The sequence below is a fragment of the Nerophis lumbriciformis genome, linkage group LG04 (genome assembly GCF_033978685.3).
Source record: "Nerophis lumbriciformis linkage group LG04, RoL_Nlum_v2.1, whole genome shotgun sequence".
Lineage (NCBI taxonomy): Eukaryota > Metazoa > Chordata > Actinopteri > Syngnathiformes > Syngnathidae > Nerophis > Nerophis lumbriciformis.
The window spans coordinates 26,323,168-26,336,532 of NC_084551.2; the positions used below are offsets into that span (position 1 = coordinate 26,323,168).

The 13,365-nt window shown below is 39.1% G+C and overlaps 1 protein-coding gene across 1 annotated transcript; it reads right to left on the reverse strand.

Annotated features, from left to right (window-relative positions):
• Positions 1 to 739: 739 nt before the first annotated feature.
• On the reverse strand, positions 740 to 4,883 carry LOC133592495 (fucolectin-like). The gene is made up of 4 exons (XM_061945118.2): positions 4,769 to 4,883; positions 3,170 to 3,234; positions 1,352 to 1,634; positions 740 to 1,217 (listed from the first exon to the last, which is right to left on the reverse strand). The coding sequence occupies exons 2-4, from the start codon at positions 3,231 to 3,233 to the stop codon at positions 1,043 to 1,045; spliced, it is 522 nt and encodes a 173-aa protein (XP_061801102.1). The 5' UTR covers position 3,234; positions 4,769 to 4,883; the 3' UTR covers positions 740 to 1,042.
• Between the last annotated feature and the right edge of the window lie 8,482 nt (positions 4,884 to 13,365).

The following is a 13,365-nucleotide window of genomic DNA, read 5'->3' on the forward strand; positions in this document are numbered from 1 at the left end:
TGAGGCGAGAGAGACATGCGCGAACGTTCAGGGAGCGGAAGGATGTCCTGGCTTTGTTTGATGACGAGCAGCTGATCAAACGGAATTGTTTAGACAGAGCGGCTATTATTTTTTTCACAGATTTAATAAGGGGTGTCATCTCATCAGCAACATCACGCAGCAGAGCTTTCACAGCAGAACTAAAGGTCATCACAATGCTTCGATATCTCGCCACTGGGAAAATGAATTGGAAAGAAAAGGAAACGTTTATTTTTGATTCATTTCCAATATTGTTTGTTTGTTTTGTACTATTTTGTAGTTTATTGTCAAAATATACACTCCCATTGTCCACTTAAATATTTCTAAGATATTTCTTTATTCTTAGACAAGGGATTCCCTTCCGTGATTGGTCATTTCTATGGACACAGAAATTACGTCACCTAAAATTCCGTTTACGGCACATAGTAATGTCGTGATTCAGCTCTGAGTGTCACACTTAAGATTCAGTCCTACACTTTGCTGAAAGTGTGAGTAAGAAGCTTGGTAACTAACTTTTAAGTGCAGTTTTCAGTGAAGAATTTCTTTACTCATAAGTCAACTCTTAGCAGACTTCTTAGGAGTAATTCTAAGACGCTTGATAAATACGGCCCCAGATTCCTTTGGTATGTCGGTGAGGGACATATGAGTTATTGTTTATGTTACTGGTACATTATGTGACAATATAATTTAATAATTGCAAAGACATCACATGTTCGTTAGCAATTATGCACTTTATTGGCAAAAGTGGAATCCAAGCTAATATGATAAGTCCTGTTTACATGCATACATTTGATCAAAGGGCTATGACCCATTCTTAACCTGATTGATTTGAAGTAAAAGCACTTAATAGCAAGATAGTCAGCTAAGAATATTTATATGTATTCAATTTAAAAAAAATTTAAATAAGCTTTATTCCTCTTATATCATTGCAAAGCACAACTTCATTCAACATTGCAGAAAAAGAATAAGCATGGGTTTATTAGCTGTAGTTAAATGAAACAGTGACTTGTTGAACGCTCTTAACTTAGCAAGCAATCTCACTGGAATCGTCATTGAACTCTTCCCCATCTACTTCCACCTCACATAGTGTCAGGTATTCCTGCCTTCCAGGAATCACAATGTTAACATAGCGGCCTGTCATTCCGTTGCACGCAAATGTTTTGGAGACACCAGCCCGGATGGATACGATCACTGTACATCTGCGGAAAAACACATGAAAATCATTATTTGTAGAACAGTGTTTAACGAAAAACACTGGATAGATCTCAATGAGAGTAAATGTGATATCATTATGTTAAACATTACTCTCACTTTGGCAGGACAGTGCATTTACCTAGGATTAGCATTGCCATTGTCATTGAGGGAGTCACCAATGCGGATCTCCGCTCCATTAATCCGCTTATGACAACAATCTTTTCTGTTTGTAATAGTGACAGTGTTTATTTTGTACATCTTCTGAAGGTCCAATCTCCACCATGGTTTCATATCTCTCTTTGTGTGAGTACAAGACTTATGTTTCCAATGGCTTGCACGATTCCCATCAATGGCCCTTTGAGGATCTGCTTTCTGATACAATGAGGATTGCCAAACATGTCCGCCCCTGGCAATATTATAATCTGCACAAAGAAAAGGAACAGTGTAATTGTATTTAAACCAACGTTTCTGGTAAAATACAGTATGTCTTTAAAAATGAAAACATATGTCAGGTGAACTAATAGCATGCAAAATATATATATATATATATATATATATATATATATATATATATATATATATATATATATATATATATATATATGTCTCACACACACACACATATATATATATATATATATATATATATATATATATATATATATATATTTATATGTCTCACATATATATATATATATATATATATATATATATATATATATATATATATATATATATGTATATGTCTCACACACACATATATATACATATATATATATATATATATATATATATACGTATGTATGTATATGTATATATGTATATCTATATATCGATTTGTATACATATGCATACATACGTATATGTATATATATATGTATATCTATATATAGATATATATACATATACATACATACATATATGTATATATATATATATATTTTTTTTTTATATATATATATATATTTATGTATATATATATATATATATATATATATATATATACATATACATATGTATATGTATATCTATATGTATATATATATACATATATATACATATACATACATACATACATACATATATATATATATATATATATATATATACATACATAGGTATATGTATATCTATATATGCATATATACATATACATACATACATATATATATATATATATATATATATATATATATGTATATATATATATATATATATATATATATATATATATATATATATATATATATATATATATTCTCGAATCTAACAGTATTTTATTTAATTTAACAAAAAAAAAATTGGTACATATAATTATATATTTTGTTGCATTATTAGATACCAAAAATGTTTACAAGATGTATTTTTTTTCTGTGAAAATGGCAAGAACGAATACATTTAGTAGGAAAATATGAAGTACTTTATTGATGATTGATATTTCCATGCTTTTGCAGGCCATATAAAATGATGTGGCCTTGACTTTGCACCTGTGCTCTAGGATGTCCAGAGCATCAATACTTGTAGTTAAAGTCAAGATAAATTAATAATTAGTTTTACTTTTGAAATGTGGTAAATTATTTTTCTACTTGTTTTCTTTTGTATGACTACTTTGACTAACATCCTAGAAAAGTGTTTCAATATCCTAGGTTTTCCCCTGTAATATTTAGTTTATATTTAAGTATGAACAGTCAGACTCTTGTATTTATTAACACATGCACAAACATCACCTAAACAGAGTAAACATGTTGTAATCTGAACTGATGTAATCAAGTGTAGTTTTTAGGAAGGTGGGAGAATTTGACATGTACACTTTTGACTAAGGCCAAACATACAGTGCATACTGCCATTGTCAACCCCTAAAACATTTCAACATCATAGATTATAACTAGATCTCTATGTCACTGGGTTTCATCATCATTATAACATTTGATTTCAAGAGGTGGAACAAAACACTCACCCTGCAAGCTGTGTGTCTCTTTTGTTATAGCCAACAAGGTGAGGGCCACAACTAAAAATATCATCCTGTGGAAATATATAACCATATTTAACTTAATTGTATATCGGTTTCAAGTATTCAGTTCATGTTCATGTTGTTGCTTGCCAGTTCTAAGCAAAATAGTCTTAAAAGACTCCCTCACTCGTTGAGATACAGACCTTAATCTTGACTAAAATGACACTTAAATCTTGATAGCATATACATTTTGAAAATGTTCGACTAACCTTGCAATTTAAACTAAAGCAAATATGTTAAATTGCATTACAATTGGTGTTGTACTTTTAACTGTTCCTTCCTTGTCTAGCTATAATTATGCATCCTTAAAAAGGAAACTGCACTTTTTTTTTGGAATTCGGTCTATCATTCAGAATCTTATGAGAGACAAGTACACGTTTGCTTGGTTTTTATGCCTTCTAACTCGTAAATAAACACTAGCAAGAGTCAGCTAAAATTAAAGGTACTGGAATTTGCTCTCTTCCGCCTATAAAGCGTTCTAAAAACCTCAATCATGGTGTTATATATACACAGTAAGTATATATGTAATATACAGTAGTAACAGGAACATTCATAACAACATGTAATGTTTACGTATTGTGGTCATGTTAAGTATACAGCGGTGCATTAATTTCACAGAGGCATTACAACATTTCCTATTTCCTTGAACAACAACTGTCACTGATTATGGCAGACATCAAGAGAGGAAACAATGACTACTTTGGGACACATGATGATCCAGAACATTATAATTTTCATTCTAAAGATAAAGGAGGATGACTTACAAGAGTTATAAACTGAGTGATAAGCAGATCTAGCAAGTAGCACTATTGCCAAGTGCAAACCATGAAATACAAACTACAAACATAATAAAACAATCACTCCCTGTATAATGTATTCTCTCACTGGGATGCCGACTGATAAGATGTTCATATCGTCCCGTTTAGATGAAGAATTAATCATAATCGTAATCCTCATGCAGGTAGAGTTAAAAAAGTGAGCTTAAACAAGCGTATTTTTGTGTCCTTCTTGCAATCTCCAGATCTAAGTTAGTCTAAGTTCAATGTCAAAATTCACCAACTTCTCGGCTTATGCTCACAACCTTGTACTATACAAGTGAGAAGAATGATTTATTAAAATCTAGAACTAACTTTTACCAACTCATAGGCAATGCAGCAGCTCACCGGCTTGGTATGCCAATAGCTGCATAAGATAGTTACCGCTCTGTGATCACGGGGCTGATAAAATGAGTTCCTTGGCATTAGCGTCAATAATACTATTGCTAATACTTGGTTATTATGCAGATCAGGACATGTAAAGTTATTGTTGGCGTTTTTCAGATGTATTTTTAGAGGGCTTTAGGTATGGAATAGATGACTGCCGCTAGCTTCATTGTTAGCCATCTCATACTTGCTGTATATTACAATCTAGAATGCATAAAAAAAGACAGACATACCATGTGTTCTTATCTTACATAAGGATGGGAATGACAGGCAAAATTCCCCAAAAAGTGCAGTTCCTCTTTAAGTATATGCTACTTTGTAGACTAAAGATAGATAGACCTACCTGAAGATCGCAGGTAACCTGGAAGCTGTCCTCTGCTGGTGCCTGGTTCGAGAGCAATCCTTTGCAATGTTGAGCAGCGCACGAACAACATGATTTTTTTATCAGAGAATGTCCTGTCAATCAGGGAGTGTTGCTTTTGTAATATTGTATGGTTGTTAAATATTATGAATAATGTTATTGTTGTGATTCTCTGATGGTGTTCTTCCCAAGTCAGTATGTTAACAAGCTTAAGAAAACACATTGTGGTGTAAAGCTTCTTTTAAGACAACACCTAGCCTTTGTATGGTTCTACTGTAGACACGTCTCCGAAAGACGTCATCAAGAAGTTGGTATCACAAAAAAAAAAACATATGATATATGCATCAACATTTTTCTATTATGCTGTATGTTTGGGATGAATAATTGTAATTACAAGGCTAAATGTGTGGTAATTGAGACATTACACAAATTAAAGTAAACGTCGCCATGATCACAACTGTCATTGCTAAATACAAAGTATATTTGCTCTCTTTTAAAAACACGGTACCACCCTTGACTGTCAAAAGCCTCTGATCGTTTGGGAACTTCTGTGGCTGTCATACACGCCACCTCAGGGCTCTGCAACTGGCAGCCTGGGGGCCAAATCCAGCCAGTACTCAGTGGCCTAGTGGTTAGAGTGTGCGCCGAGTCATACCAAAGACTATAAAAATGGGACCCATTACCTCCCTGCTTGGCACTCAGCATCAAGGGTTGGAATTGAGGGTTAAATCACCAAAAATGATTGCCAGGCGCAGCTACCGCTGCTGCCCAATGCTCCCCACAGCTCCCCTCACCTCCCAGGGGGTGATCAAGGGTGATGGGTCAAATGCAGAGAATAATTTTGCCACACCTAGTGTGTGTGTGACAATCTTGGTACTTTAACTTTAACTTAACCAGCCATACCGAGTTCAGTTCAAAACTTGGGGAACAAACATTTTTGCAGCAAAATCTTCAAAGTTCTAGAGTGCTCATGTTGTACAGAGAAACTTGGCCCCACTGTAACAATGTGATGTATGTAGTAAGGTGTTGCTGTAGCTTGTTTACTTTAGATGCAGTCATTTGTTCTACTTAGTTGGTAGTGTTCCTCTTGGTTCCAGTATAGGTTCTATCTTTTTCATAATTTGTCCTATTCAACTGGTGGCCCGTGAGTTTGTAAAATGGAAAAACAAGTTGTCTCTAAATTGAAGCTATTATCATATATATATATGATGTATGACACCAAAAGACTGTTTGAAATTAGATATGATCAAGATAGTATCAATCTCACAGAGAGAGATAATGAGCAAGCCAGTCAGTTGATTTGAATGTAGAGAGAGGAACCACAGATCCCTTCCCCATCAACAACAATGCTAATCATGCAGACTTTGTGAGAGCCAACATCAATTACAATAATTTGCTAAAATTATGATACAGAACCTTATTTTTACACTTTATTGAAACACTATAACATCAGCACCATTGCTGGGTGCAAATTAACGATAATAAACTATAATAAAACACTTACTGTACAAGTTCCACTCTTACTGTATAATTCCCACTCACATAATCCCGTTTAGATGAAGATTCAATCGCAATCCTCACGAAGAGTTAAAAAATGTTGCTGCAACTACGTCTTTTTTGCCATCTCCGGGGATGTGAAAGTTGACCAGCCTCTCGGTCCATGGCCACATTTGTCTACTACCAGGTGTGCGATGCGTGAATTAGAATCTAGAATTAACTTTTAGCAAGTTTGAGACGAAGCAGAATAAGTAATAGCAGCGTAAGCCAACATTAGCTCACTGGTATCAAGGCGCCGCTAATATACGCCGTCTGTGTTAGCGCTTATAATAACAATATCACTCACATTTGCTTGATTTTCAGGTCATGACATGTAAGTGGAGTATTGTTGGCGGTTTCTGGATGTTTTTAAGGGTATAATGAGCGCAACAGAGGACCCTCCATCTGCTGACTCAAATGTAAGCTATTTATTACGGTTTCAAATGCATTAAAAAAAGCCTAGCATTTGTGTTATTGTCTTACATAAGGATTGTGAATGATAAACAGCACATTGCTTTCCACTTTTTGCGTATTTCCAGTATGACTGAACTGATAATATGGTCAGAGAGCAGAAGTGTTACCACAGTGACGAAAATCAACGGAAATTGCTATTCAGAGCGAAATATTCAAAAGGGCCGACTGAATTAGTGGCTGTGGAGGGAAGTGAGTCAGCGCGTCTGCAGGAGCAAAGGTCAATGCCTCTGGCAATGGTGTCGAGGGCGAAGCACCATCAGCTAGGGGCATTGCATGTGCGGAACGGCGAAACACAACTGGCAGGTGATTGGATTGCACAGGTGGTACGTGTTAGTCTAATCATCTGTTGTCTTCAACAGTGAGCGACCAGTGGAGGCGAGAGAGATGAGACTGGAGAAAAGCGACACGCAAGAAGTGTATAAGAAAAGCTGCATGGAAAAAACAAAAAACTCAGGTAAAACGACATGCCTGGCTCTGTGACCTGAAGTTGATCCCTACCCGTTCCACATCTGGCGCCCAACAAAAAGACAAAACTGCAATGTCGTCACCGAGCCCGATAGAGGCGTTGGGACATCTCCTGGCGGAGGTTTCGACCACAAACCACCGGCAGATGGCAGTGATGCAAGACAAAATGGCGCAGTAGTCGACCGCAAACCAGCGGCAGATGGAAGCCATGCAAGACCAAATAGCACAGCAGAGCCAGATTCTGTGTGCGATGACGGAAAGGACCGCAGCGGAGACACCCGCAGCAACAAAGCCGACTTTAACGACGGTGGGGATGCACAGAATGGCGGAGATGGAAGATGCACAAACTTTTTTGGACATGTTCGAAGCGACGGCAAAGTCATGTGCATGGCCGGAGGAGTTGTGGGCGGTGCGGCTGATACCGCTACGAGCAGGATAAGCGCAGCGAGCGGCGCTCAGCCTGCCATCAGCGTCCCGAGTGAGCTACCGGGACGTGAGAAGGGGAGGGGAGGATCCAAGGAGGACCACAGACGCCGGTTCCGGGCCATGCAACTCGGCCAGAACGAGCGGCCGTTCGCCCTGGGCCAGCAACTGAGAGACGCGGCAATGAGATGGCTGCAACCTGGACAAGTCTAGGAGGTGATTGAGCGGATCATTCTCGAGCAATTCCTGGACGTAATCCCGGCGCGGACTTCAGCTTGGATCCGCTACCACCAGCCCCAGGACGTAGCAGCGGCAGTGGCCTTGGCGGAGGACCACCTGGCCGTCCACGGCGAAAAAGGGAAAGAGGAGAAGACCACAGGAGGAGCCGAGGTGTGAGCAGCTCGGACACCTGCAGCGGGAGTGTCCAATGATGGAAGTGGGGGGATCGATCCGGGCTGGTGACCTTCCGGCACCCTCCCCTTGTCCAGGAGAGACATACTATGTACCGGTAAGGATACAAGGGAGTATACGTTGGGCGATGGTGGACTCGGGCTAAGACAGTCCATGATTCACCAAAACCTGATTCGACCCGGGGCATTGGAAAAGGTCACCCGGGTGCGGGTTAGATGTGTGCATGGGGACATTCACGAGTATCCCGTGGTGCCGGTGGAAATTTTTTTCGAAGGGGAAAAGCATAATGTGAAGGTGGCTGTAAGTTCACGCCTGGCTCTGTGACGTGATATCCGTGGAACGGGTAGGGATCAACTTCCACTGCGGCATTTTGTGACGTTTAGACAGTATTTTCACATACTTTGCAGCTTGAAAGTACAATTGGAAATGGTGGTGCAGACGACGTCCACAAAGTATGTTCATACATGACATGACAATCAACAATGTCCACACAAAGAAGGACAGCGACAACTGAAACAGTCTTGATTGTTAAACCAAAGCAGGTGTGGGGAATAGCGCTTAAGGAAGACATGGAACTGCTACAGGAAAATACCAACAAAACAGGACACGTCTCCAAAATAGCAGCGCAAGACAAGAACTAAAACACTGCGCAGAGGAAGACACCAAAAAACTCCAAATAAGTCACGGTGTGATGTGACAGGTGGTGACAGTACACTTACTTTGAGACAAGAGCTATAGTGATGCATGCCTGGCTATGGTGTGAATTAATATCCAACACGACTTTTTATTGTCAATATCAGCTGCTGAGTTTCCATTTTTTTATGTTTTCTGCTGCCGGTGTCCCTCCGGATTTCTTCAATGAAAAAAATGTGCCTTGGCTCAAAAAAGGTTGAAAAACACTGATGTGAACCAAAATGAAGTGTTTTAAAAATACAAAAACATATCATGATATGACCCTTTTCAGTTTGCTTTCTTGACAGTTTTATGAAACCCCCAATCTACTGTCCACACCGTATCCCCTATTTATATATTTTTGTCTTTTTATTTCACTCTTTCACCATTTTTTATAGCCTCTCGATCCTTGTACTCCTTTTACATTTGTCACCTGCTCTCCCTTGACGCCTTCACCAATCACTCTCTTTCCTCCGCTCACTGGGGGGTCAAGTACACTGGCTTTTGTCTAAAAACATGTGGAGGGAATTAATTGGCACCAGCGCTTAGCTTTTTTCTCCCAGCTGCTCGTGTGTTGATGTCACCTGGCTCTCGCTCCTCATCGCTTTCTCATTCCTCCTCATTTGGCCTTGTTCTCCGGTGCCTACTCCTTCTTTCACCCACATTCTCTCTCCGCCGTGCCCCACTACTCCCTTGTAGGATCAAGCCCTCTGCTGCAGCTGAAGGGCTCTCATGTTGCGTCTAATGAGGGAGGATAATGTGTGCTGCTGTCGTTGATGGATGAGCGAGAGGTGAAAGACAGTCAACATAGTTGGGGAAAACATGGAAGTACTGTAGATGTCAAAGGGCAAAAACAGAAGTTGATCGTATCACACATAAATGAGTATACGTTTCACCCAGAAATATGGGTGCCAAATGTAAAAATGTACGGAGCCCTTAAAGGGAATACTTTTGCGAGAGTTCGCAAAAGGTTTTTTTCCTATGTCAGTGAACCGGAAGTAAAACAGACACAGCGATGGAGGATCAAGAGCAGTGTTGGGACTAACGCGTTACAAAGTAACGCGTTACTGTAACGCCGTTAGTTTCGGCGGTAACTAGTAATCTAACGCGTTATTTTTTATATTCAGTAACTCAGTTACCGTTACTACATGATGCGTTACTGCGTTATTTTACGTTACTTTTTATGTAGTATAAAGTGTGTTTTATCGGAGCGCTGCTGTGTCATCGTTCTGATTCTTCTTGCGTCACAAGCCGGAGAAGAGAGAGAGACATGCGCTCTGTGTGTGTGTGTGTGTGTGAGTGTGGGGAGGGAGGAGAGGGAGGAGAGGGGGCATGTCTGATCATGGCGGAGCCAGAAGTCGAGTTTGCTAACATGGAGATATTTTCACTACTTTTCTTTTGTCGAGCACAAAGAAAAGAACATTTTAGTTAAATGTAAATTGTGCTTTGGATCAAAGATCCCATCTACTGCCCAAAACAGCAATTCAAATCTGCTGAAACAAGCTACATAAGCAACATGCTTCGACAAAGCTAGTAAAGAGAGATAGAGACTCCAATGACACTTCAGCACTGAAGGTACACACACTCTGTCAATCAATGTTCCCTCTAATTGTTCATGTGTGTGAGCAAACGCAAAAACTCCCTGAGCATTCAGTGGAGCACATGTGAGCAACATCAGAACTGTGGCTACACCAGCAGCACACCTGTCCCAAACCTGACTAAATAACAAGTTCAATCTCCATCCATCCATCCATTTTCTACCGCTTGTCCCTTTCGGGGTCGCTGGAGCCTATCTCAACTGCATTCTGGCGGAAGGCTGGGTACACCCTGGAAAAGTCCCCACCCATCGCAGGGCCAACACAGATAGACAGACAACATTCTCTTATTATTATAATCAAATGACAGCAGTCATTTCCATTTTTAACATAAGTGTTTAGGCCCACTTACAATGACAATAACAACAAATATTGTTTTTCATGAACTGTGTACTTGTATTGTTTGTCTGGGTGGAGGTCCTGCTTTGGAAATAGTTTGTACCCCTTTCAGACATTGCATTTAGTTCCCATTAAAACATTCACATGTTGCACAATGAAATGTAAGCAGGGGATCATGTGTACATTCCTGCAACTTCCTGTTTGTAAAAAATATATTTTTATTAGTATGTATTTAATATATTAACAGCATTTAATGATTAATATTTATAAATTAAGATTCCTAATAAATGATACTAGAATAGGCACACATTTATTTGGTAAATCATAGAGTAACGACCTGGAATTACACTTTATGTGTGGTGTTGGAGTTGTCCGACTTTTTGTGTGGCTGTAAACGCATCACTCTAAATGTATAGACTATAAAGTTCACAAACATAAAGAGGGATGCTAGTGGGCCAGGCCAATCGTTCCTTATCTCTAAACTAAAACTGGGGAAATGTGTAGAGTGTTTTGGGCTTCAGACATGATTTTGTGTCAGAATTTCTTGAGGAAAAAATGCCTGGTTAGGCTTTGTGTATGTAGTGTGTGCCTTTCTTGCTTTACAGCTATGCTGTTATGCTGTTTGTTACTTATGTATGTTATGTTGCAGCTATTTAAAATAGTTTTGTCAATTTGTTCTGGCGAGAAACAAATTGGCCTTTGTAACATATCTTTGTCTTTGTGTGTTGTATGTAGACCACATTGCTTAGCAGAGTTCAGTGATACAAATGTATGTTAAGTTGATCAACAGATTGTATTATTCTCCAGTGCAATAACAGTACTGAAATGAAAGCTAAAAGGGCATTAATTGGAGCTTTAAAAAAAAAAGAAGAAAAAAAGAAGTAATTAAATGGTTACTTTTCACAGTAACGCATTACTTTTTGGTGTAAGTAACTGAGTTAGTAACTGAGTTACTTTTGAAATGAAGTAACTAGTAACTATAACTAGTTACTGTTTTTCAGTAACTAACCCAACACTGATCAGGAGCATGCGGGAGCCTACCCATCATCTGTGCTCTGTTGTGGGACCATAATACGATTTGATGTCTTCATATATTAGGCCAATACTAATCCATCCATCCATCCATTTTCTACCGTTTATTCCATTCAGGGTCGCGGGGGGCGCTGGAGTCTATCTCAGCTACGATCGGGCGAAAGGCAGGGTACACCCTGGACAAGTTGTCACCTCATCACAGGGCCAACACAGATAGACAGACAACATTCACACTCACATTCACACACTAGGGCCAATTTAGTGTTGCCAATCAACCTATCCCCAGGTGCATGTCTTTAGATGTGGGAGGAAGCCGGAGTACCCGGAGGGAACCCACGCAGTCACGGGGAGAACATGCAAACTCTGCACAGAAAGATCCCGAGGCCGGGATTGAACTCACGGTTACTCAGGACATTCGTATTGTGAGGCAGACACACTAACCCCTCTACCACCGTGCTGCCCTAGGCCAATACTAATAAAATATAAATCAATAAACTTCTCCCACGGATGATGGGTAGACTCCTCCATCGCTGTGTCTGTTTTACTTCCGGTTCACTGACAGAGGAATACAATCTTTTGCGAGATCTCGCAAAAAGTCTCGCAAAACATTTTTTTCCCTCCATGTCCCTTTAGGACATGGAGGGAATGCAATTACACTTTTCTAGCTGATACATTTCTAATACTTGACTCACTTTTCTCACATTACGTCAATTTTCTCATTTTGTTTTCACATTTAGCTTATTTTCACTTTCGAGGTAGAAATTAATGTTGAATCTAAATCTTAAATATAAATCTATTGTTAAAAATAAAGATAACTGTTAATTATAAATGTTGAATCTAAATGTTAAATATATAGATACCGCTTAAATAAATATAAAGTTAAAGTACCACTGATAGTCACACATTCCCTGGGTGTGGTGAAATTACCCTCTGAATTTGACCCATCCCCTTGTTCCACCCCCTGGGAGGTGAGGGGAGCAGTGAGCAGCAGTGGTGACCGCGCTCAGGAATAATTTTGGTGATTTAACCCCCTATTCCAACCCTTGATGCTGAGTGCCAAGCAGGGAGGTAATGGGTCCCATTTTTATAGTCTTTGGTATGACTCGGCCGGGGTTTGAACTCCCGACCTACCGATCTCAGGACACTCTAACCACAAGGCCACTGAGCAGGCTTAAATATATAAATAAATATATAAATGGTAAGATTACATTTCAAATACAAATATATATTAAAAATATATCCATTCATCCATTTTCTATAGTACCGCTTGTCCCTCTCAGGGTCGCGGGGGTGCTGGAGCCTATCCCAGCTGCATTCGGGCAGAAGGCAGGGTACACCCTGGACAAGTTGCCACCTCATCACAGGGCCAACACAGATAGACAGACAACATTCACACTCACATTCACACACTAGGGCAGGCGTCGGCAACCCAAAATATCGAAAGAGCCACAATGGACCAAAAATACAAAAATAAAATATCTGTCTGGAGCCGCAAAAAATTTAAAGCCTTATATAAGTGTTAAAATGAAGACAACACATGATGTAAGTTTCTATATTAGCTATATTAGACTAACATCAAAATGACTATGTGTCGCAGGCTGATGCAAATTTTCATTGAGAGAAATGTTAAAA

Bases quoted from the DNA above. Each gene is read 5' to 3' on its own strand.
- LOC133592495 (XM_061945118.2), bottom strand. From the start codon at position 3,233: ATGATATTTTTAGTTGTGGCCCTCACCTTGTTGGCTATAACAAAAGAG. The intron at 1,635-3,169 runs GTGAGTGTTTTG...TTCTTTGTGCAG, and splicing joins AGAGACACACAGCTTGCAGG to ATTATAATATTGCCAGGGGC. The intron at 1,218-1,351 runs GTAAATGCACTG...GTTTTTCCGCAG, and splicing joins AATGGCAATGCTAATCCTAG to ATGTACAGTGATCGTATCCA.